General features: G+C 43.8%; 1 protein-coding gene across 1 annotated transcript in view; it reads right to left on the bottom strand.

Annotated features, from left to right (window-relative positions):
- Nucleotides 1-16,744, bottom strand: part of LOC106581759 (rap guanine nucleotide exchange factor 4) — a 61,576-nt gene extending 44,832 nt beyond the window's left edge. Inside the window, exons 1-4 of the mRNA XM_045704886.1 lie at nucleotides 16,648-16,744; nucleotides 9,752-9,894; nucleotides 9,569-9,657; nucleotides 6,924-7,070 (exon numbers count right to left, since the gene is read on the bottom strand). Coding sequence (XP_045560842.1) covers nucleotides 6,924-7,070; nucleotides 9,569-9,657; nucleotides 9,752-9,894; nucleotides 16,648-16,730 — 462 coding nt within the window. The 5' untranslated portion in view covers nucleotides 16,731-16,744. The remainder of the gene's footprint in view (nucleotides 1-6,923; nucleotides 7,071-9,568; nucleotides 9,658-9,751; nucleotides 9,895-16,647) is intronic.
- Nucleotides 16,745-26,897: the final 10,153 nt, after the last annotated feature.

Raw genomic sequence — 26,897 nt, 5'->3', positions numbered from 1 at the left:
CCAGGAACCTCCCACTCTGCCTGCCCTGCAAGAAACTGAGCCCCCAGTTTGTGGGGCCGTTCAAGGTTCTCCAGAGAGTCAATGAGGTGACATACAGGTTACGATTACTCAGTCACTACCGTATCTTACCCTCTTCATGTCTCCCTTCTCAGACCGGTGGTTCCTGGTCCCCTAGCTGACGCTGTCCCCCATGACACACCATGGGGGGGGCGTACGCTGTCAGGTCCCTACTGGACTCCCGATGTCGTGGGGGTCGGCTCCAGTATCTAGTGGACTGGGAGGGGTATGGCCCGGAGGAGCGGTGTTGGGTTCCAGTGGAGGACATTCCAGACCCCAACATCATCCGTGATTTCCACCTTCGCCGCCTGGACTGACCCGCTCCTCTTCCTCGGGTTCGTCCCCCTGGTCGGCGTCATCCTGCGACTGGAGCTGCACGTCAGAGAGGGGGTACTGTCACGTCTGCTCCTGCTCCTCCCCTCTGGTGTATGATGTCGCCAGAATACTAACCACCAGTCCTGGGATTCATCATTACGCGCACCTGTGAATCATTATGGACTCCATTGCCTTCATAAGTTCCTCCCCTTTATATGTCAATCTCCCATGTTCACTCACCAGTTGGTATTGTTCTTGTTTATCGATGTACCGCCTTGTTTTGTTTTATTAAAACGTTTCACCTGCTTCCGACTCACCGCCCCATCATTACACTGAGGGGTGACCACTGCAAAACTTTTTTTTATTTTTAAAGATCAGAGTAACAGTTGGATGAAAGTATGGGCCAGCCATACATGGAGAGAGGTATCTGTGGGAATGACCACACTCTCAGTAGGGTTTGGAGTGAGACCGAGAGAGAGCATGGTCAGAGGCAAGGAGGTGAACAGGTGCTGAGACGTGTTAGCAGAGGAGCTCTGGTAAATGTGGACACCTCATACCCAGCTTCTGAGCCATCCGGTCTGTCACGGCTGCTTTGAGGAAACAACAAAATAATCATGATTGGACAAATCATATAATTGTAAATCATATCACTTTTTTGGGGGGTTTGCCATGCTCTGGAATTCACACTTTGACCCCCCAAAGCCGTGGTTTAGCACACTTTCAATCGGCTTTGGACACAAACGCTCTGTGAGGTTAAAATAATGTTGTGGAATGACAGGAAACACAAAGCTCTGTTTTGAAGTTGTTGATTAGATACGTTTTGGGTTATATTCAGAGACTGAAGTTGCTTACATGATAAATTGTGAAGTTCACAATACAATAAATAATGGACCATTGTGAAAAATGTATATTCCGTTTTCCTCATGTAATCTGACTGGGCCACTCCAGAAGGCGTATTTTCCTCTGAAGCCATTGTTGATTTTACTTCTGTGTTTTGGGTCGTTGTCATGTTGCATCGACCAACTTTTGTTGCGCTTCAATTGGCGGACAGATAGCTTAACATTCCCCTGTAAAATGTTTTGATAAACTTGAGAATTCATTTTTCCGTCTGATAGCAAGCTGTCCAGGCCCTGAGGCAAAGCAGCCCCAAACCATGATGCTCCCTCCACCATACTTTACAGTTGGAATGAGGTTTTGATGTTGGTATGCTATGCCTTTTTTTCTCCACACATAGTGTTGTGTGTGTTCCTTCCAAACAACTCAACGCCACTGTATCTAAAGACATGGTGCTGTACACTACAATTGCTGCACAACTAAAAATGTATTCTCTTCCAGGTTCAAAATCACTGTTCTATAGTTTTGAATTATGTAATACCTCTGTGAGAACAGATAATGAAATAAACAGGTGTTGTTGTTACAATCATCTCTGTGCTCATTCCTTATGTATATCCGCTGTTCTCTGGGAAGGACTGTGGTTGTGCTGGGATCTGCTGGCATTTGGATGTGGTAAGGGTGCATACACAACATGCACACGCAAACACACACACCGGCGCTCTGTTCCCTGAACCGTGCCCCGAGGGCACGCTGTGTCTCTGCCACTTCCTGTTAATCATGTCTCTCTGTGGACACCACTGACCACCAGGCTACTTCATGGACTGATGTTACGGTGGTCGCCCACCACCCACCCACTGCCATGCCTCCAACAGAACCTCGTCCCGCCTCAAAACCTGCAGGGCTCGCCTGTAATGCACACACGCCAACATGGACATGCCTTTGTGAACACTGTCTCTCCACTAACCTACAGCACAGATGTACAGTGTGTAATATAACAGAAAATTGGGCGACAAATAAAATCCTGTGTATGAAAATCATTCCTTTGTGCATGAAGGACATGGAACAGACAGCCATAGACTGGCTACAAGCTACCGATACAGATTGTGCTGTCGTGCAAGAAAAGAAGAAGAGTGGGGAAAAGCAAAGCACAAATCACAATTGTGTTATCCTATCTCGGTGGCCGGCGGAAGCAGGAAAAGTGTATGGGAAATTGATGATCAGGTCATTGGAGCCACAGCCAATTTTCCTGTGTGTGAAGAGCCCAGCCCATGTCTTCTCTGTTAAACAAACAAGCACACGCCTGCCTCTCCCAATAACATAAGCCAGACTCTGACATGTGCAGAGTGGGAGCCATGCCTGATACACTCTTATAAACAAATGTGCTATCTACAACCTGTCTCCATAGGAGAACCCTTTGAAGAACCATTTTTGGTTCCAGGTAGAACCCTTTTTAGTTCCATGTAGAGCCTTTTACACAGAGGATTCTACATGGAACTCAAAAGAGTTCTACCTGGAACCATAAAGCATTCTACCTGGAACCAAAATGGGTTCTCCTATTGGGACTGCCGAAGAACCCTTTTGGAACCCATTTTTCTAAGAGTGTAGACGTGACAGTTGATATTGTTGTTGAAGGCGAATAGAGAACAATGAACATGGCATGTTCCAGAGATATTTCTGTGACTCAGCCACAGTCAATGTCAAGCTGAGTGCGACAGTATATCACACCATAATCCCAAACGGTTTGTGTCCCATTCACTTCAGCAAGCCACAAAACTGGGAGCAAACATGGAGCAAAGACCATCAGTGAATATACACGTACTGTTTGGTCGTTTGTTTTTTTCACGATGCCTTGAAGTGAGAAGGCTGAGACTGGATGAAGAATGTGTTCTGAACACAACATGGCAGCCATGAATAAAGAATAATGCCCAGTTCATACAGGCAGTGCTGTTCTCAGTCTGCCACCACTTTGTAGGAGTGTTGAGCTGTTCTCAGTCTGCCACCACTCTGTAGGAGTGTTGAGCTGTTCTCAGTCTGCCACCACTCTGTAGGTGTGTTGAGCTGTTCTCAGTTTGCCACCACTTTGTAGGAGTGTTGAGCTGTTCTCAGTCTGCCACCACTCTGTAGGAGTGTTGAGCTGTTCTCAGTCTGCCACCACTCTGTAGGTGTGTTGAGCTGTTCTCAGTTTGCCACCACTCTGTAGGAGTGTTGAGCTGTTCTCAGTCTGCCACCACTCTGCAGGAGTGTTGAGCTGTTCTCAGTCTACCACCACTCTGTAGGAGTGTTGATCTGTTCTCAGTCTGCCACAACTCTGTAGGAGTGTTGAGCTGTTCTCAGTCTGCCACCACTCTGTAGGAGTGTTGAGCTGTTCTCAGTCTGCCACCACTCTGTACGAGTGTTGAGCTGTTCTCAGTCTGCCACCACTCTGTAGGAGTGTTGAGCTGTTCTCAGTCTGCCACCACTCTGTAGGAGTGTTGAGCTGTTCTCAGTCTGCCACCACTCTGCGGGAGTGTTGAGCTGTTCTCAGTCTGCCACCACTCTGCGGGAGTGTTGAGCTGTTCTCAGTCTGCCACCACTCTGCAGGAGTGTTGAGCTGTTCTCAGTCTACCACCACTCTGCAGGAGTGTTGATCTGTTCTCAGTCTGCCACAACTCTGTAGGAGTGTTGAGCTGTTCTCAGTCTGCCACTACTCTGCAGGAGTGTTGAGCTGTTCTCAGTCTGCCACCACTCTGCAGAAGTGTTGAGCTGTTTTCAGTCTGCCACTACTCTGCAGAAGTGTTGAGCTGTTCTCAGTCTGCCACCACTCTGTAGAGTGTTGAGCTGTTCTCAGTCTGCCACTACTCTGCAGAAGTGTTGAGCTGTTCTCAGTCTGCCACCACTCTGTAGAGTGTTGAGCTGTTCTCAGTCTGCCACTACTCTGCAGGAGTGTTGAGCTGTTTTCAGTCTGCCACCACTCTGTAGGAGTGTTGAGCTGTTTTCAGTCTGCCACTACTCTGCAGGAGTGTTGAGCTGTTTTCAGTCTGCCACCACTCTGTAGGAGTGTTGAGCTGTTCTCAGTCTGCCACCACTTTGAAGGAGTGTTCTGCTCACTTCTGGGAGAGAGATCTCAGATCTGTGTGGGTGGAGGTCTGTGGTGTGTGTCTGTGTGTGTGTGTGTGTGTGTGTGTGTGTGTGTGTGTGTGTGTGTGTGTGTGTGTGTGTGCGCGCGCGCGCACGCTCACGTGTATCAACCTCTCTCACAGATCGGTCTGTGCTCAATCAACTCCCAAAGGAGCTCCTAAGGCAACTACTACTCTTTGATTCTTCAGACAAATAATGATATGCAACTCATACATGGTGGAATACTACTGTAGTCATGGCCTGAGGGAGATCATTTGCCTTTAATTAGCTTTGCGTTTGACTCAATCAGAAAAACACACAAGGTGAAGTCGGGTTGTCTATGCCGCAGGGTGTTAGGCTGCGTTTACAATCAATGACAGCACAGCGCAAGTGATGTATCGTAAACAGGCAGGGAATAAACATTTGAGAAAATGAAGAATTTCTAAAGCCCTGTGCTGCTAGTAAGAGGATATCAGGAACACTTTCTGCATTGCGGCATGTCTGACAGAAATAAATGGGCACCCCTGGACCGTCTCAAACCAAAGCTCCACGGGCAAGCATGGCTAAATATTCCTATCGCACGTCGTGTCCAGCACCTTGATGCTGAGCAAAGAGGAGATTCTCAAAAGAATTGAAAGGGATCAACGAAATCTGGTGATCATGAGCAAAACACTGAGTGACGGCATGACCAGTACACAACCCAAAGTCACAATAGAGACACGCTAACGACATTCATTTAAAGCTTGTCAACGGGCAAGTTCACAGGGTTCAGTTCAGCCACTCACAGCTTGTGTGACATAGCTAACTCAGCACGTCAGGCAGTCAAGCAACGACGCCACGATGGAGTGATGTTTTCGCAGAACCAAATGGCTGTCATGGGCATTGGCTAGAGTGGCTGGGCCGAAAGAGATTGCTTTCACTGAGCACTATTGACAGCAATTAAGCAATGAGCTGTGAGTTGCTACAGTATCTCCAATGACTTGGCTGTGTTAGTAATGAAATAGGAGCAAGTCAATGAAGCACTAAACATTTACCTCATAGCGAGGGAGATGCAGACACTTCTCTAGACACTAATGTATGTTATTGTCGAATCGTTATTGTTGAATCGTTTGAAAAGAAGTCGCTGGACATAACTACACAATCATCCAAAGTTCCGAGCTAAAACCCATCAACAAATCCAACTGAAAGCCACAATATAGAAAGCCATTATATCACTCAGGACTCCTCTTATCCCCGCTCTAAAAAGCTAAGCACGACCGTGGGCAGAAAGTATTATCTTAAGACAGGACAAACGCATGTTCCATCAATGAAGCATGAGCAAATGTACAGTGATGGTGTTCCTGTCTGGCAGCTAAAAGCCTTCTTTTTTTTACGAGAGCGGCTCACCTCAGACCGACCTCTCAGAAGAGCTTACCCTCTGAATAGAGACGTGTAGTATTTCCACGTGGTTGTCCACAGCATAAACATTCAGTACATTCAGACTGGGCTCAGATTCCAGCTCCAGTGAGAAGGACCAGTGTGTGACGTAGAGTCCATAGCTTTAAAACTAACAACCCCCCCTGCCTGCCCTCTGCTCTCAGAGGAAACCAGTTCTCTCACTCAGGAAGCCAGTGTAGTGGCTCCACCAGGGCAGACAGGGGCCTTTGGACAGTGTGGCACCTCCTATCCTGACCAACTCGCTCACTCCTGCCTTCCTGTACAACTGAGGGGGTGGAGGGAAAGGGGAGAGAGGAGCTCCTCAGGGCAGCAGGAAGGGACAATTTGGCAAGGGATATAATTTTCTAACCTGCTGATGACAAGCTCTACTCCTTTAGTCTTAAATCAACATGGGTGACACTAACAGACATACAAACATCAATACTGCTCTTCCAAAACAAATCCCCATGGAATACTTGTGACCTGCGCACAAGGATCCATCCGTCATAGACATGGGGAGAAAAATCTACCCGGTAAACTATTATTCCTACACTAATTATTCAAGGGAGGAATGGCTCTAGATGGCCGCTTAAATGACGACGATGACACCAGTGGTCTAACCACAATTGTAAAAACGTATCATGGGGATCAGTGAGTCCACACACAACAGGAAGTGCACCGATTCTCTATAACCCTGCACTTCCCCCTAGTGGTCGAAATGTCTAAATGATATTGCCTCACATTGGAACTTCAAACAGAACTTCAAGAAGAGAAATACCATCCCAATTAATATATTAAAAAAGGCTATGTCTTGTGGAATATATAACCTGCTTTGCGCTTTCATGTCCTCCTCACGTGACGTAAACACATTGTATAAACACAAGAACCCCCACAAAGCCTCATTATTTCCAGTGTGTGGGTATTATCAGTCCACCGATACAGATAGTTACCAGATAGTTACAGCCCACAGGAGGTTGGTGGCACCATAATTGGGGAGGACAGGCTCGTGGTAATGGCTGTGGCGGAATATGAGGAATGGTACCATGTGTTTGATGCCATTCCATTCGCTCCGTTGCGGCCATTATTATGAGCTGTTCTCCCCTCAGCAGCCTCATTTGCTACAGCCACTATCTGAGGTGAGTCATACTGGATGGTGTATTGAAAGCTGAATCCACAAAGGTAAGGCGTAATGCTGAGGCCCTTACCTCCCACAGAGACTTGAACTCCCTCTGGTCGATGCGGAGGAGTTCACTGAATTCCCGGGTGACAATGGTGGCGTGCCGAGGGGTGTTATCCAGGATCGACTCCCCAAATGCTGTCCCAATACCCAGAGTGCAGATTGTGACAGCATCCTACAAGAGACACTGAAAATGATCTCTGCTTTGATGGTTCCTCGTCATTTTCAAAAGAGGAAGAGACAGGGAGGAGGTAGGGGGACTATGCTAATCAATTTTTTTTAATCCGCTTAAAAATGGGCCTTGCCTTAAAAATGGGACTCAAAATGCTGGCTTTGGCAGTGATCAGATCACTCCCAAAGGTGGAACGCAATCTAGCAGATCTGAACACTTGCATTAGACAGAGGGCTTCTAAAATCACTCCAATCAACAGAGGGTCGCCAGGCAGACTAGAGCACATGGGGCGCTGGTAATTATAGGAAAAGACTCCTGGTGTCCCCAAGGTTACCAATCTCAGAAGACACAAATCACTGTGAAGTAGAGTGCCCTTTCTAGTTGGCTCTTCAGATGAGCTCCAGGGTTAATGTGCATCTTGATCTCCTCATGCACATGTTACAGTGCAGTTCATCCTTTATGACGTGAGAGGAGACCAACTAACTAATAGAATCGAAGGTATTGAAAAGATTTTCTCCCATGTCAGGCAATTAGGTTTGAAAAATTCTGGGAACTTTCAATAAATTCCCTGGTTTCCCAGAAATCCTGATTGGAGGATTCCGTATTTCCTGGTTATTAACTTCTGATTCCGGGAATCCTCCAACCGGGAATTCGGGAAAACCTGAGAATTTATTGAAAGTTCAAGGAATTTTGCAACACTACAGGCAAACCATAAGGAATATTCATTATTTATTTATTGCAGGAAAGTGGATACACCTCTGCTATATCTCATTTGGTATTTCATGATTGTATGAATAAATATTAACTGTAGCTATAGTAAAATGTATTTTGGAACCAAGGAATGGATTGAATACCATACAGGGTAGTGATTTATATTACACAGAAAAGTAATTCACATTAAGGGAGGTCATTTCAATCTGCCGTTTCATTTTGCAATCTTGTTCATTTGCTATTTTTCATGCCATCTACTGTTTATAGCATCTACTCAATTAAAGTATATCGCTTTTCATTAAAGGTAGTGTTTCCCCTATATTAATTTAGCAGCAGCATGCTAGCTGTTCCTGTAGGATTCCAGTCAATGGCTTGTGAAACTACCTTCAACTTCCTTCAAACTGCACTGACTCTGGTTAGTCAAAATCTCACACTGTCCCTTTAAGATCAGAGTGAAGATCACAACTTATATTTGTAGCAAACAGAGCGAGCAGTGGCACGAATGAGAGACGAGTGCACAGCCACCTATAGTGCAGTGGCGCACATCAGTTATATTTCCGATGGTGTCAACATAATTACAGTTTCATGCATTTTGGAGTAGAATATCTTTTTAAAAAGTGACCAGAAGTGACCTCAGTAGAAATCTCCCGGTGGTCACCCACTCGGCAAAGAGCAATAGAGCCCCATATTGGAAGTGTCATAATACCCATAAAACATGCAGGTCAAACAAGGAAATAAGTGCTGTTTCGTGTAGGCTTACCCTGGCGTAAAGTTTTGATAACCATGTAAATCTCTCTCAGACAAGTTGACTTTTATCAATATATTTGGCTCTATTTACTCTCCGATTCGAAAATGCTAATTAGCATCAATGTAGACATCATACAAGACTACAAATCCCTGCAAGCTCCTGCACGTCATCGCTAGCTAACCCCTTTGCTAGATGGTATTGTGTCAATTTAAAACTTGCACAAGACAGTTCACAAATAAATGTAGCCAATTTATTTGTTACTACATTTCGCTAACATTAGATAGTTAATCCAAGATTCGTGCCTTTGCCTTGATTCGGCAGTCTCATCCCAAACATCATGGCATTTGTAGTTCTTTATGATAGCCACATTAGCAGCCAATTAGCATTTCATTTTGGGAGGGAAATGGGAAAAATGTATTGTGGAAAAACGATTGGAACAATTTCCCTGTTTGACCGCTAGGGTGTTATGACTCATACTGTGCTACTCTATCAACCCCTCCTCCCAACAGTCTGACGAGGATATCCTGAAAGCTTTAAAGAAGGAATATGTAACTTTTTGGGAGACCCGACCAAATGCACATAAAAATGTGAGTTCTATATCTGTCCTTCTCATTGAAAGAAAGTCTAAGATGTGGTAGATCTGTTGAATTTTTATTTCTATGGGGCCCGGTTCATAAGTTTCGTTTTTGCGTCTTTTATTTTTGTTTTTGTACACCAGCTTCAAACAGCTGAAAATATACGATTTTGGGTTATGTAAAATATATTGTATTTCACAGCGGTTTAGATACAATGATTATCTACGCTACACATGCTTGTTTTGTCAAATAAACAGAAATGAGGTGAACTATTAAAATTTTTGCAAGGAAATGGCAAAGCGATTTCTGCGGTGTGCATCTTTAATATTATTCCTAACCACCTGTGGTTTTAAGTCTAGAATATAAACAACAAGAACCTAGTTCCAGTCTACACCATACCCCAATCCAGAAGGTGGCGGTAATGCACCATCTGGTTTGCACTCCGCCATAACCCCCTCCCAATATACCTGATGATTTGCTGTCTCTGACACTTTGACATCAAGTGAGCCAGAGATGACAGCATACCAGCTGGTACCAATATCTCCTTGACGGTATACTGTAAAAGAAAATACATGAGGTGAGAACATATTCTCATATTCTAGAGCCTTGTTTTAACATACAGGTCTTTTGAACATGAAGCCAAAACTTACACGTGATACCCTTCTCTAGACATTCGTAGAATCCACACAGGCATATCTGCTGTAGAAGGCTAGGGTGGAACTGCTCAAAGGCCTTCACACATTTCAGCCTGGCCAGGATGATGTCCACATCTTCCCCAGAGCGTTCAGCAGGTCTAGATGGAGAGGACATATCCTATTGGTCAGTTATTCAGCACAACGTTAGAGAATGAGGAAAATAATTGTGTGTGACAATTCTCCCTGGAGAGCACCCGTCAGACGTTCAGCTCCGTTCGTATCCCCTCGATTAGAGCCAAAAACTGATTGAAAATGTTTGCAAAATGGCTGTTTATGTTACGTTTTCAAACTTACTTCTATCGCTTAACATGTCCTTAACATGCTTGTCAACTATGTGTCTGTCTATCCCTGTTCTCTCCTCTCTGCACAGGCCATACAAACGCTTCACACCGCGTGGCCGCTGCCACTCTAACCTGGTGGTCCCAGCGCGCACGACCCACGTGGAGTTCCAGGTCTCCGGCAGCCTCTGGAACTGCCGGTCTGCAGCCAACAAGGCTGAGTTCATCTCAGCCTATGCTACCCTCCAGTCCCTAGACTTCCTGGCGCTGACGGAAACATGGATCACCACAGATAACACTGCTACTCCTACTGCTCTCTCTTCGTCTGCCCACGTGTTCTCGCATACCCCTAGAGCATCGAGCCAGCGGGGTGGTGGCACTGGAATCCTCATCTCTCCCAAGTGGACATTCTCTCTTTCTCCCCTGACCCATCTGTCTATCTCCTCATTTGAATTCCATGCTGTCACAGTTACCAGCCCTTTCAAGCTTAACATCCTTATCATTTATCGCCCTCCAGGTTCCCTTGGAGAGTTCATCAATGAGCTTGACGCCTTGATAAGTTCCTTTCCTGAGGATGGCTCACCTCTCACAGTTCTGGGTGACTTTAACCTCCCCACGTCTACCTTTGACTCATTCCTCTCTGCCTCCTTCTTTCCACTCCTCTCCTCTTTTGACCTCACCCTCTCACCTTCCCCCCTACTCACAAGGCAGGCAATACGCTTGACCTCATCTTTACTAGATGCTGTTCTTCCACTAATCTCATTGCAACTCCCCTCCAAATCTCCGACCACTACCTTGTATCCTTTTCCCTCTTGCTCTCATCCAACACTTCTCACTCTGCCCCTACTCGGATGGTATTGCGCCGTCCCAACCTTCGCTCTCTCTCTCCCGCTACTCTCTCCTCTTCCATCCTATCATCTCTTCCCTCTGCTCAAACCTTCTCCAACCTATCTCCTGATTCTGCCTCCTCAACCCTCCTCTCCTCCCTTTCTGCATCCTTTGATTTTCTCTGTCTCCTATCCTCCAGGCCGGCTCGGTCCTCCCCTCCTGCTCCGTGGCTCGACGACTCACTACGAGCTCACAGAACAAGGCTCCGGGCAGCCGAGCGGAAATGGAGGAATACTCGCCTCCCTGCGGACCTGGCATCCTTTCACTCACTCCTCTCTACATTCTCCTCTTCTGTCTCTGCTGCTAAAGCCACTTCCTACCACTCTAAATTCCAAGCATCTGCCTCTAACCCTAGGAAGCTCTTTGCTACCTTCTCCTCCCTCCTGAATCCTCCTCCCCCTCCCCCCCCCCTCCTCCCTCTCTGCGGATGACTTCGTCAACCATTTTGAAAAGAAGGTTGACGATATCCGATCCTCGTTTGCTAAGTCAAACGACACCGCTGGTCCGCTCACACTGCCCTACCCTGTGCTTTGACCTCTTTCTCCCATCTCTCTCCAGATGAAATCTCGCGTCTTGTGACGGCCGGCCGCCCAACAACCTGCCCACTTGACCCTATCCCCTCCTCTCTTCTCCAGACCATTTCCGGAGACCTTCTCCCCTTCCTCACCTCGCTCATCAACTCATCCTTGACCGCTGGCTACGTCCCTTCAGTCTTCAAGAGAGCGAGAGTTGCACCCCTTCTGAAAAAACCTACACTCGATCCCTCCGATGTCAACAACTACAGACCAGTATCCCTTCTTTCTTTTCTCTCCAAAACTCTTGAACGTGCCGTCCTTGGCCAGCTCTCCTGCTATCTCTCTCAGAATGACCTTCTTGATCCTAATCAGTCAGGTTTCAAGACTGGGCATTCAACTGAGACTGCTCTTCTCTGTGTCACGGAGGCTCTCCGCACTGCTAAAGCTAACTCTCTCTCCTCTGCTCTCATCCTTCTAGACCTATCTGCTGCCTTTGATACTGTGAACCATCAGATCCTCCTCTCCACCCTCTCCGAGTTGGGCATCTCCGGCGCGGCCCACGCTTGGATTGCGTCCTACCTGACAGGTCGCTCCTACCAGGTGGCGTGGCGAGAATCTGTCTCCGCACCATGCGCTCTCACCACTGGTGTCCCCCAGGGCTCTGTTCTAGGCCCTCTCCTATTCTCGCTATACACCAAGTCACTTGGCTCTGTCATATCCTCACATGGTCTCTCCTATCATTGCTATGCAGACGACACACAATTAATCTTCTCCTTTCCCCCTTCTGATAACCAGGCGGCGAATCGCATCTCTGCATGTCTGTCAGACATATCAGTGTGGATGACGGATCACCAGCTCAAGCTGAACCTCGGCAAGACGGAGCTGCTCTTCCTCCCGGGGAAGGACTGCCCGTTCCATGATCTCGCCATCACGGTTGACAACTCCCTTGTGTCCTCCTCCCAGAGTGCTAAGAACCTTGGCGTGATCCTGGACAACACCCTGTCGTTCTCCACTAACATCAAGGCGGTGACCCGATCCTGTAGGTTCATGCTCTACAACATTCGCAGAGTACGACCCTGCCTCACACAGGAAGCGGCGCAGGTCCTAATCCAGGCACTTGTCATCTCCCGTCTGGATTACTGCAACTCGCTGTTGGCTGGGCTCCCTGCCTGTGCCATTAAACCCCTACAACTCATCCAGAACGCCGCAGCCCGTCTGGTGTTCAACCTTCCCAAGTTCTCTCACGTCACCCCGCTCCTCCGCTCTCTCCACTGGCTTCCAGTTGAAGCTCGCATCCGCTACAAGACCATGGTGATTGCCTACGGAGCTGTGAAGGGAACGGCACCTCCATACCTTCAGGCTCTGATCAGGCCCTACACCCAAACAAGGGCACTGCGTTCATCCACCACTGGCCTGCTGGCCCCCCTACCTCTGAGGAAGCACAGTTCCCGCTCAGCCCAGTCAAAACTGTTCGCTGCTCTGGCACCCCAATGGTGGAACAAGCTCCCTCACGACGCCAGGACAGCGGAGTAAATCACCACCTTCCGGAGACACCTGAAACCCCACCTCTTTAAGGAATACCTAGGATAGGATAAAGTAATCCTTCTAACCCCCCCCTTAAAAGATTTAGATGCACTATTGTAAAGTGGTTGTTCCACTGGATATCATAAGGTGAATGCACCATTTTGTAAGTCGCTCTTGATAAGAGCGTCTGCTAAATGACTTAAATGTAAATGTAAATGTAATGTCCAACAGTTTTATACAAAAGTTGTTAACGTTGTTTATTCGAATTTAAACTTTAAAGTTACATAAAATCGATGACTTGTAGCTTCCTCACCACAGTGGAATGTTTGTGTACTGATTTGGAGAGCACATGCCGACCCAGAACGCATAGTTATCCAGCAGAATGTTCTACGGCATTCAAACTTTTTCAGCGGGGATCCCATTTTTTTCCGACAGAATTTCTGAGGACCCTATTTTTTTCCCCCCAGAATTTCTTGCGATCCCACTCCAAATTTAACAACCTTAAAATCTGTAAATTTTGATTTTTACATCAACAAATAGCCTTCAATTCATTTCATTTTCATCTCTTATCAAAATGAAGAGAAACCAATAAATACATTTACTCAATAAAATTGTATCTTACAAATTATCTTTCTCAAAAACGTTTGTATATTGTCCCATACAATAATCTGTAGTCTTAATCTTTTGTTCCTTAAAACCTCTTAAGGATTAGCCCCTTTTTTTAAATTTTCGCCTAAAATGACATACCCAAATCTAACTGCCTGAAGCTCCAGCCCTGAAGCAAGGATATGCATATTCTTGGTACCATTTGAAAGGAAACACTTTGAAGTTTATGGAAATGTGAAAGGAATGTAGTAGAATATAACACAATAGATCTGGTAAAAGATAATACAAAGAAAAAAACAACAGTTCTTTTGTATTTTTTTGTACTATCCTTGAAATGCAAGAGAAAGACCATCATGTATTATTTCAGCCCAGGTGCAATTTAGATGTTGGCCACTAGATGGCATCAGTGTATGTCTAAAGTTTTATACTGGTCCAATGAACCATTGCATTTCTGTTCAAAATTTTGTATCAGGACTGCCCAAATGTGCCTTATTTGTTTATCAATAACTTTTCATGTTCAAAATTGTGCATTCTCCTCAAACAATAGCATGGTATTCTTTCACTGTAATTGCTACTGTAAATTGGACAGTGCAGTTAGATTAACAAGAATTTAAGCTTTCTACCAATATCAGATATGTCTATGTTGGGGAACTTTTGTTGTTACTTACAACTTCATGCTAATCGCATTAGCCTACGTTAGCTCAACTGTCCCATGGAAGGGACACCGATCCCAAAGAAGTTTTAACCTGTTCAGGATGCTTATTTCAGGAGAGCTTGGGCTGGAGTGACATGTTGTCCCAGGGCTCTCAGCCTGAGTGGTGTAAGAAATTATTGACTGTCAAAATTATAGGCGCTCTGCCTTAGAAGCCAGCAAATTATCTGTTATTTTTAAATTCTCTGTCTATTTGTCAGTGTTTGTCAACGTCTTGTAAATATTCATGGATCCAGCTCACGTTCTGCCCCTGTAAATAAATACCACCATTTTGCACCTGACTCTTCGCACCCCCTCACAAGACCGTGTTGGATCCACTATCTTGCTTTCACATTACTCGGTGGAATTACTTGCCACAGGTAATGTATATATAAAAAATCCAACATATTTCACTGACCTAGAGCCTGGGGGTAAAGTGCGGAAAAAATATAATTTTTCTGGCACACTTTCAACTCCCTAGCGGTGAGATAACTTCCCAATATTGATAAAGTGTAACAACATGACTGGATGCAGATTTAGGAAGATACTTCCTAAATGTGAGGGATACAGCTGCATATTCAGCTATTCCGATTTCCTGTCGTTCCCTTCCTACACACACCGGCAATATTTTAAGCCCCAAATTGCATCGTGTGAGTTAAACATTTTCCTCATGACATATTATAGCTGCTAGTCTGTACCTTACTAGCCGACTATGGGATCATACATATTTGAGAGACTACCATCTGTCTTGGTAGTTGGTATAGGCCCTTTGATACCTGTTGTGTTTAATGCAAGACAGAGTTTAACAATGCACATATGAAATTCTCTATTTAGCCATTCACATTGTATTTGCACTTACATTTGGTGGGGGAAGTGACACAACCAACCAAAGTCAAATCAAAAGTCTGTACTGTAAATGTCAAATATCTACATCATATTGTGAGTCATGTTTGCCAGCAGGTGATAATGAGCCACACCAAAAGCAACTCATTTAAGCTGCACTGCCTAAAGTGCCTTGTACTCTCTACAGTGACAAAGGGACATGTATTGTGTAAACACATCTGGCAAGCCGTGATGGCCGTGTGGCTAATGCACTTTGAACCTGGTGTGTGTCTCTCTCTCTCTCTCTCTCTCTCTCTCTCTCTCTCATGGAGGTGATGGTGCAGAATGGAGAGACTGTAGAGAAGGAGGTTTTCTAGAGTGTTGGGGCCTCTTTCCTTCCTCTCTCCTGCAGCCTTATCCACAGCTTAGTATTCAGAGCAGAGGCGAGAACCCCCAAGAATAAACCATGTCAGCCCCAGCATCATCTCCTTCCTGTGTTACAAGTCATTTTCCAGACAGGTAACGTTGCATCATGCTACTCTGGCCAAAGCTAGAATGGCACGTTTAAAGCTCTAGCCTGGAGCGATCAACAGTGAAACAACCACAACCTCCCACCTGTATCACCTAATAGATGTCTTTGGTGATTCAACACATGCCCTTTCTATTTAACATGCTGTTAGGAAGCACATATAATCCAAGAAGTATTCACTTACGTTTACAATTCTCACTGGACAATAAGAACCAAATAAGTCAATGTACAGTATTCTGACTTGAGGTTGTATTCTGCATGAAGAGTAGTGCAGTAGAAGTAGGAATAGGAATAGAGCAACATTGATTTCTAGAAGGATCATCCCTTGGTTTCCAACTCGTGACCATCATGGGGAGTTATGTATCTGTCAGTCATAAATAGATGATGAACATTCAACACTCAATGACTGATATTTCCATCTAATAATTTACACAGTGGTACACCCTAGTCACTCAATAGAACGCATGGGGTGCACCCACAGTGGGGGACCATAGCAGTATGTGTTTGTAAATACATCACTGGTTCTTGTCCATCTCCTCGTGGCATTTGATGTAAACGATCTCCTAATTATAGTACGTAACCTACTATTACTTTCAGAATCATCAGTTAGTAGTGTTATATGTTAATTAGGAATGAAGGCACATCCACGCTCTGAATCAGTTCATATCGTGTTTAGAAATGGGCTGTATCTGGAATATAAAACATACGTAGGCAAGGGCAGTGTTTCGTATGGCATATTTATGAAGACATATAAAGGCATGAACCTAGCGATATTCACTATATCAAATTCGCCCGTTAGACAACATATGGTAGCCTAAAAAGAGTGCATTGCGGAGGATAATCTGCTTCTGTGAGGCAAGTGAACAGGCTACACTGGTCCCATTGGAAAGAAATGCCTAAAACGTTGTAGTCATCTCTATACTCAGACTAATACACTACGTAGTGTGAAAAGTATGAAGTTGGTTTCAAAATACATTTAAAAACAAAACTGGAATTACCTTTTATCAAGGCAAATAATCCAATCTGCAGACGCAGAGGAATGGCCAGAGGAGTGCGCTGCTACCATTTTCGGAGAGATCATAGACCCGGTGAAAGGAAGACTTGCATCAGCAGCTCTTTTTATTGGTCTATTCCCTTATCCCTCCTGCTCTTCAATGGATCGTTGAATTTGACGCCTTTTTTTGTGATCCTTTTCACGCAATAGGTTAACTTGAGTGGAACGTTAAAAATAATATTTTTTTGTAAATAGAAAATCTGATGGGAGACGGGGGATGATATTCTGAAAACAAAGAATTTATAGGACCATTTTTAGCCTACGAGTTACAACTGTACAGTTGGCAAGTTTCCAAAAACAATACAGACATGGGAGCTTTTGCCAGACTTCAACTGTCCAGACCAGCTTATACTTTTTGGAAAACATACCTACTACAATACAAAAACAATAGACTGTGGGACAACATGTGAAGCAAGTAAGGTTCAAAGTCATTAAAGGGGAAATCTGCGATTGGTACACCCATTGTTGGACTTTTAAATGAATGATATACACCCATTGATTCTTGAAGCATATAACTTATAAATGAGCTTACATACCCCATACATACCCCATCAGAACCCAAAATATAAGCTTGTTTTATTTCATTGTTTGTAAGCAATGTAATTGTAAACAAACATTGTATAGCATCAAAACATGGTTCTATAAGGGCACAAGGCGAGACCCATATGTAGACACAGGAGGCAGATGGTTGAGCTCTAATATTTATTATAACACAAGGGGTAGGCAAAAAGGCAGGCCGGATACAGGCGAGAGTTCGTAAACCAGGTCAGAGTCCAAACAGTACAAGGCGTTAGACAGTCTCGAGGTCAGGACAGGCAGGGGTTCAGTAACCGGGTCCGAGTCCAAACAGTACAAGGCGTTAGGCAGGCTCTAGGTCAGGGCAGGAAGAATTGTCAGGCAGGCGGGGTCGGAGTCAGGACAGGCAAGGGTCAAAACCAGGAATACTAGGAAAAACAGAGACAGGGAAAAATAGAAGCTAGGAGATAAACTCTGGTTGACTTGGAAAACAAGACGAACTGGCACAGAGAGACAGAAAACACAGGTATTTACACCGGGGGGGGTGGAGACAAGCACAAGGACAGGTGAAACAGATCAGGGCGTGACAGGTTCAAACTACAATTTGGATGATGGATGGTCAGTCCTTCAATCCGAAGCTCTGTATATGCATTTGAGAGTGTTTACATGTCTACAGCCCCTTCCCTCAGCTGTTTACCAAAACAGTGGTGGGTGGCTGCTTTTTTGTTGTTTGCATTACAGATTGCCCCTTTTAAAGGCAGGCTTTGCAATAGCTCAGTGTTTACAACCTTACCTGGGACCTAAAACAGTGGCAGCACTGACAGCCAAGGTTTGATGGAAATCGGTTAGAGTGGTGCTGCGACTCCTATCTCCAGAGAGCTGGTATTAGTCAGCTGCTGGGGTTGCTGCAGAGAGGAGGAGGTGGTCAAATGAGCTTGAATGTAGGGGTGAATGTAACAGAGGTAATGTGCTGGGTTGTCACCTTAGTGATGATGAATAAAACAAGCCGGCTATTTCCTCCGGAAAGGAAGCTACTGTGGGTTGGAAATAATGATGTGCAGACTTTGTGGATACAAAGCCATTATGACTATGGTGTTCGATTGCAGTAGATTATACAAACACAGTAAATGCACGGCCACCAGAGAGATGTTACTGAGTTGATGGGATGACAAAGCAAAGCAGACGAGCAATAAACAACACAATAGCTGTGAAGGCCAGTCACCACGGTGACAGCACTGCAGCAAGATGAGTGGGAGGATATAAAGAGAAACAGTTAAAGGCTTTTATTTCCACCGTAAGGAGGAACCTGCAGTCAACCCATGGTAGGTCATGAATAGTCAATATTGGAATGACACACTGGTACGCTGTGGATAACGGGACAATAAAAGTGCAAATTTTGCATTCACGTAGGCTAATGCCTGCTTAACATTTGGCAACCCGAGAGCGATTCCTGTGTTTTGTGGTTTTGCAAAAATATGTAATTAGCATCACACTGGTTCACTCAAATCACTCTGGGTTCCAACCATCTCTCTGATTGATTTGGAGAACTTCTTGCACTCTGTGCTCAGACATTCAGACGAAAAGGAACCACAGGAGCCCTAAGGTAGCTAGCTGCAGGCTCTGCCACTCTCATTCCACTGCAACACACACGGACTACCACAACACAAAAAAAAAGCAACTCAAGCCCAATGGGCTCTTTGGATTGGCAGGAGGGGACGGTTCCACATCCTGCAGATGTATCCCATATACAATATCTGATGTCCAGACGGTGTGTGCGCGCTATACCCAGGGAATCAAGTGGCAGCAGCTGCTGAAGACAGATGTGCCAAACAGCATGATTTAAATGGCCAGGGGAAGGGGAATTCAGTGCTAAAGGGTATTAGTATGCCATGCAGGGAGGCAGACGTACAGTGTGATATTTGGAGGATCGTACAGGAAGGGTCCTGTGAAGTCAAGTAACAGGAAGCTAGGACAGACAGGGAATAACATTTGCTTATGTCTGCTCTATAGTAAACTTTGGCTGCTATTATGACCGTAGAATGCATTTTTATTCACATTGCACACCATTTCTTCTCCTGAAAACAGTATGCTAATCTCATTTATGCACCGTTGGAGCTGTGCCCGTGACTATGGAGAAGAGAAGAATATAATTCATAAACAGTATCACATTCATTACAATGTTAAGTTGCTTCTTGTCCTACCCTTAACAGTTGCCTTGGAAATGGGAAAGTAATGGCTATGTTGTTATCTTGCCTCATTAGATGTGGCAGTATTTTTTTAAAATCCACTATGTGTTTGCTAGCTAGACTGTAATTCGTGTATGAAAGTTCCATCTGATTACAGTTTTTAGTCCAAAATGACCTCACTGAACTGGGAATAAAAACAAAGTGTGGTATTATATTAATTGACGAGGGCACTTACACAGTATAGATTCTTTTTTAAGTTATTATTTTGGCATGAGATTATCATTGTCATCATCATCATTGCCATCATCATACTACTGATATGATTTAGGAGCATTTCTGATCTATCTCACCCATGGAGGAGGTCAGAGACCTGGCAGTGTGCTGCCAGGACAACAACCTCTCCCTCAAAGTGAGCAAGACAAAGGACACGCCCCCATTCACATTGACGGGGCTGTAGTGCAGCGGGTCAAGAGTTTCAAGTTCCTTGGTGTCCATATCACCAACGAACTATCATGGTCCAAACACACCAAGACAGTCGTGAAGAGGGCACGACGACATGTTTTCCCCCTCAGGAGATTGAAAAGATTTGGCATGGGTCCCCAGATCCTCAAAAAGGTATACAGCTGCACCATTGAGAGCATCCTGACCATCACCGTGTGGTATGGCAACTGCTCGGCATCCAACTGTAAGGCGCGACAGAGGGTAGTGCGTACAGCCCAGTATATCACTGGGGCCAAGCTTCCTGCCATCCAGGACCTACGGTATATACCAGGCGGTGTCAGAGGAAAGCCCCAAGAATTGTCAAAGACTCCAGTAACCCAAGTCATAGACTGTTCTCTCTGCTACTGCACGGCAAGCGGTACCGGAGCACCAAGTCTAGGTCCAAAAGGCTCCTTAAAAGCTTCTACCCCAAGCCATAAAACTGCTGAACAATTAATCAAATGGCCACCCGGACTATTTGTATTGACACCCGCCCCCACACACACACCTTACCCCTACATGTACAAATGACCTAGACTAACCTGTACCCTGCACATTAATTCGGTACCGGTACCCCCGTATAGCCTTGTTATTGTTATTTTATTGTGTTACTTTTTTAATTTGATTAGATTTTTTACTTTAGTTGATTTAGTAAATATTTTATTGACTCTATTTTCTTAAAACTGAATTGTCGGTTAATAAAGAGCTTGTAAGTAAGCATTTCACGGTAAGGTCGACTGCTGTTGTCTTTAGCACGTGTAACAAATAACCTTTGATTCGATTTGTTCCCAGCAATTTTATTTTCTCTCAGAAGATGGCACCATTGCCTGTTTCTTCTCGAAGGTAAACCTATCAGGGTTCATTCTGTCCAGTAACGTCATGATATCCTTTATTTTCTAACTTTTGAATACTGTATACTTATCCAACAGACCACAACTCACACGACTGCCTAGTATGATCTACTGTTGTGTGCTGGCGACAAACCACCGTGTGTGTTTCAGAACGGTAATTGCCATCAACTGAAGGGAAAGTTTGCTGCCATCACCATAGTTACTCCTTCTCATCTGAGTTGGAATTTGTGAGTTGGTTAGGAGGATGGGTCATGTGAGCAGTTTCTACGCAGGCTTGGGCATGCAGTGCATGGCAGCTGCACCATGCAACCACATGACATTCACCCTGCCATTTAACGCTACGTCACACTGCCTACAGGCTAGAATTAGTGATCACTGTCGCCAAGTTTTTATTTCCAATTAAACAGGCAACCACATTGTTACATAATATATAATATGTTTAAGATATAGACGACATCATGTAAAATGGCTTCATGAAGTTTATATCATCTTCCAAGGCTCATCAACAACCCATTGGATAACACAGTGAAAATGTTAACCACAGGGAACTGTTGAGAACATTTAATGTTTTGAATGGAGTATGATTTGCTTCATGTAATTGAACATGAAATGATTATACAACACGTGCTACGTGTTTCCAGTCAAGAAGCCAAGAGTGGAAATCTGAACGTAGTCTGTGAAGTTTTACTGATGCAATTTTAGTAATGTAACTTCGGGCAGAGATCTGAAACATTGAGGAAAATAATCAGTTTGCACGTCAGAGATTTGATCTGTGAAGAACTCATAGATTTGTATGACGTGACTAAGTTTCCAACAGAAAAAAAAATCTGTGCTGCTGGAATGGAAAGTAGTTCACTCCAGAGGGCCTTTGTCCACATGTGGAGGATTAAGGCATATCGGGGGTTTTTTGCCAAAAGACTGTACATTAATTATCTGATTTGTGTTTCTGAATTAATTGAATTACTTTAGGATCTAGTCACTTGCCATTTTACTGTAACCTCTCGCTTGCTGAATACCAACACGGCCCACTTCATGGTACCTTGGTGAAACTATTCTCTTGAATTCATAAAAAATGTGCTGAGAAAACCTTCATATGTCGAATCCACTGTATCTCTGAGAAGAAGTCAATGGACTAATGCAGCTAATAGAACACCTGAGACTAACAACAGAGAGTGAAAAGGTGTTCTGAGAAGAAACACAACTAACCTTTGTTTCCGGATTCATGGCTGTATTTCATGAGTTCTCTGGCAGTAAAGGGGAGGCTGCCAGCAAAACCGTCAGAAGGATCTACATACAGTTGAAGTCGGAAGTTTACATACACCTTAGCCAATACATTTAAAGTCAGTTTTTCACAATTCCTGACATTTAATCCTGGTAAAAAAATCCTTGTTTTAGGTCAGTTAGGATCACCACTTTATTTTAGGAATGTGAAATGTCAGAATAATAGTAGAGAGAATGATTTATTTCAGCTTTTATTTCTTTCATCACATTCCCAGTGGGTCAGAAGTTTATATACACTCAATTAGTATTTGGTAGCATTGCCTTTAAATTGTTTAACTTGGGTCATACGTTTCAGGTAGCCTTCCACAAGCTTCCCACAATAAGTTGGGTGAATTTTGGCCCATTCCTCCTGACAGAGCTGGTGTAACTGAGTCAGGTTTGTAGGCCTCCTTGCTCGCACACGCTTTTTCAGTTCTGCGCACAAATTTTCTATGGGATTGAGGTCAGCGTTTTGTGATGACTACTCCAATACCTTGACTTTCCTGTCCTTAAGCCATTTTGCCACAACCTTGGAAGTATGCTTGGGGTCATTGTCCATTTGGAAGACCCATTTGCGACCAAGCTTTAACTTCCTAACTGATGTCTTGAGATGTTGCTTCAATATATCCACATACTTTTCCCTCGTCATGGTGCCATCTATTTTGTGAAGTGCACCAGTCCCTCCTGTAGAAAAGTACCCCCACAACATGATGCTGCCAACCCCGTGCTTCACGGTTGGGATGGTGTTCTTTGGCTTGCAAGCCTCCCCCTTTTTCCTCCAAACATAACGATGGTCATTATGGCCAAACAGTTCTATTTTTGTTTCATCAGACCAGAGGACATTTCTCCAAGAAGTACAATCTTTGTCCCCATGTGCAGTTGCAAACTGTAATCTGACTTTTTTGTGGCGGTTTTGGAGCAGTGGCTTCTTCCTTGCTGAGCGGCCTTTCAGGTTATGTCGATATAGGACTCGTTTTACTGTGGATATAGATACTTTTGTACCGGTTTCCTCCAGAATCTTCACAAGGTGCTTTGCTGTTTTTCTGGGATTGATTTGAACTTTTCGCACCAAAGTACCTTCATCTCTAGGAGACAGAACGTGTCTCCTTCCTAAGTGGTATGACGGCTGCGTGGTCCCATGGTGTTTATACTTGAGTACTATTGTTTGTACAGATGAAGGTGGTACCTTCAGGTGTTTGGAAATTGCTCCAAGGTTGAACCAGACTTGTGGAGGTCTGCAATATTTTTTCTGAGGTCTTGGCAGATTTCTTTTGATTTTCCTATGATGTCAAGCAAAGAGGCACTGAGTTTGAAGATGGGCCTTGAAATACATCCACAGGTACACCTCCAATTGATTCAAATGATGTCAATTAGCCTATCAGAAGGTTCTAAAGCCATGACATCAATTTCTTGAATTTTCCAAGCTGTTTAAAGGCACAATCAACTTAGTGTATTTAAACTTCTGTCCCACTGGAATTGTGATACAGTGAATTATGAGTGAAATAAACAATTGTTGGAAAAATTACTTGTGTCATGCACAAAGTAGATGTCCTAACCGACTAGCCAAAACTATAGTTTGTTAACAAGAAATCTGTAGAGTGGTTGAAAAACGAGTTTTAATGACACCAACCTAAGTGTATGTAAACTTCCGACTTCAAGTGTATATAGGCTGAATGAAAAATGGCTTACAGCTGGGCTATTAATAAAATGTGATTTCTGGCCCTTCAGAGGGCTGAACGTCTTCGTGATATCATGTGAGCTGTCTACCTTGTAGTATGATTTTAGAGTGCTTTGTTGCCTGTACAATGTCCTGTTTTCCCTTGATTTGAAGATACTGGTGCGTTCAGACATCGTTTGAGATGTTGTCATGGGGACTATGGGCTTGACAATGGCCTGCTGCGATTTTACCCCTGGGAGGGAAGCTTTCAGGGCCCAATGGCCCACCGTTGCTAGGAGATAATCCAGCGAGCTGGTAATAGTAAACACACACATGCAGACCTCATGTGCACACGTAGCATCATTTCAGATGCTGACAAGCATTCAGGAAGCTGTTTGTTGCAGCTGGTATGTAGTAGATAAGTGTCCATATTACCCTCTACTGAAAAGGCAATACTATAGTCGTTTTCACACAGAATAAATCATATTTTACCTTTCTTTCAAGGTTACACACACCGTGGATCTAGACATGAGTTATGACTGAAAGCTAAGTGCTAAACGTCAAGGGAAATCAAGTCAGCGCCATCATCAATCTGCTTCATAATTTAGATAATCGAGACCTTTCAACCTTCACCTTGTTGAACCCACAACCAATTCCTATGGGTGACCAAATTTGAAATCTATCTATAGAAAAGAAATTACAATTAAACCAGAAGCACATGTGGGTTTCTGTGAGAAGCTTTATAAAAACCTCCTACATCAGATAACTGTCTAAAATGGAATGTGAGAGCAGATAACTCCCCAGGAAATGCCTGGCGAACAGCATTTCTCCAGTCAGACAGCACAGATACCTTCCCTAAATGTAGCTACTGCTACGCTAACATGTCGTAAAACAGTGTTTTGCAGCTTTGATAAGCTTTACTGAACTTGTCAGGAAATACATTGGGTAGGCCTACTTTGCACTGCAGTGAGTGAGTAATTGGGTAAAAGATTATGTTTGTGGAGAAACATGTTTGATGTCTTTCTTGGTGTCAACAAAGGTTAATTTTTCATGTTTCACACAGTTAAATATGTATGGGTTCACTCCCGGGGCGATTGAAAAAATATCAAAGCTCCAAACTTTGGCCTGCTAAATAGATCACCATCTGTTTATGCATTAGCTGCCAAGTGTATTTCATATTTCATTCAAAACAAATCACTTATACCCAGATGAGTTTTTCTGTATTCATTTTGTTGTCTATGATTAGCTTGGGTAGACCAGTAACTATAGCCTACTCGCAGTGGTTACCAAACTGTGGGATGACATTATTAGTGCATAGCTAAAAAAATGGAATACATTTTCATAATGGAAAAAAATGCTTTCAGTGTAAACTTAAATGACTAAAACCCAAATAGAAAGTATTTAGAAAAGATAATTGGACCTATATATTTCTCAAAAAATTGCCTATATCTTTGAAAATGTACAATAAACAAAACATTCTAGGCAATTAGTCCCCATTGACTTTGTTATAACGTTTGAGCATAAGAACATGGGATTAGCCATGTAGAATTGTAGAAAATTTGCTTAAAAATTGCAACATTTTCTCTCAGCTCCATGGCAGGATGTGTGGAATTGCAAGAGATTAGCTTTGAAACAGCAATGTCTTATTCTTTGGTCTGTGTATGTTTTTTCACCTTTCAACCCTCATGGTGGGTCACGACTTAAAAAGGCACGTCAATTGGTTGGTCACGAAGGAAAAAAGTTTGGGAATCCCTGGCCTACTGCACCAAGACGGACATTGGGCAGGAGTTGATGCTCTACAAAATAACTACTGTTAAACAAATCTTGGCTCAGTACAGCAGAGGCCTGTTTGCTTTCACTCAAACATTTCAAAGATGATTCAGATGTCATTAAAACTTCCATTTATCAACGTTTTTAAGATATCTAGTTAGTCTTGTACGTTCAAAGCCCTTTTTTCTTCTACTGTTCTTTCCCCCTTTCTATTTGATTGGTTGGTATTTTTGAAAACTAGGTCCTCAGGCCACTTGGGAAATGTCACTAAACTCTCTTTCCGTGAGTCTGATCTCAAGAACATCAGCAAATTCTGATGAGGCTATCTTCGTATATTCACATTAGAATTTACATAAATGTCAAATATTTGTCTGTATTTACAGTGAAGAAATGAAAGTACATTTTGGTGCTATTTCGTACACGACTACTGTCCCCAAGGAGGGAACCAGTTTTTAAGTGCTGCATGGTAAGTAGTTGCTCCATTTTCCATATGAATGAAGTACTGTATTTACTCTCCTGCCTATATAATAATCCAGTCATTGCATTACAATGTGATGTACTGTTAAGTCTAAAAATAATATGACTGCAATTGTATGGATTGTGGAAACATTTGGCAGGTATAGCCTAATTTGCCAACTTCATTTTCCACAGTAAATATCTCAATGAATAGTTAACTCTGTGAGTGTGAAGCCATTTACTAAGTATTATGGTGTGTTCTCCACAGAGAAGATGATCTCTCCTTACCGTACCTGTGCAAACATCACCAGTGTTTACGTTCTCGTTCCCCTGTACTGCACTCGTCATTTTCACTGTACTTTTCCGTCCTCATTAAGCAAGCACTGAAGCACTAGACAGTGCATCTAAAATTAAAACCAGTCATGTTTTCTTTGAGACAGGCTGCACAGCCATAAATGCTGCACAGAGAGAGAGAGAGAGAGAGAGAGAGAGAGAGAGAGAGAGAGAGAGAGAGAGAGAGAGAGAGAGAGAGAGAGAGAGCTCTGTGATGGTGACCTATTTGCTTTGTATGAGGGAGACTAGTTTGGCTTCTCTGCAAGGCAACACAGTTCCTCAGTGAGGAAATCGTGTCTTTTATTAAACTTTTTTGAGAGTCTTCACAGGTCAGCTATTCTGGAACAATGTTATTAGACTATGAACAGAGTCAAATTATGACACATACACAGTCAGGATTAGGTTGTGTGATATCTTGGTTGAGTGTCACGTATCTGTCAGTTAGAGTCATGCAGGTGACCATTTAGGGAGGTGAGGTCTGACCAAGGGGCCAGATATCGCAAGTGTCATAATGCCAAGCCTATTTCACACAAGATCTCACTCAGATTATTCACCAAAATCGCAGCCACTGAAATATCAAATATACATATTGCTCTTGAGAGACATTTACCCTCCAAACAATACTATCACTCCCCAAACAATACTACCACTATCAGATAGAGCAGTTGAAGACACATAGCCACCT

This window comes from Salmo salar, chromosome ssa21 (assembly GCF_905237065.1).
Source record: "Salmo salar chromosome ssa21, Ssal_v3.1, whole genome shotgun sequence".
Lineage (NCBI taxonomy): Eukaryota > Metazoa > Chordata > Actinopteri > Salmoniformes > Salmonidae > Salmo > Salmo salar.
This window is presented reverse-complemented; position numbering and strand designations above follow the sequence as displayed.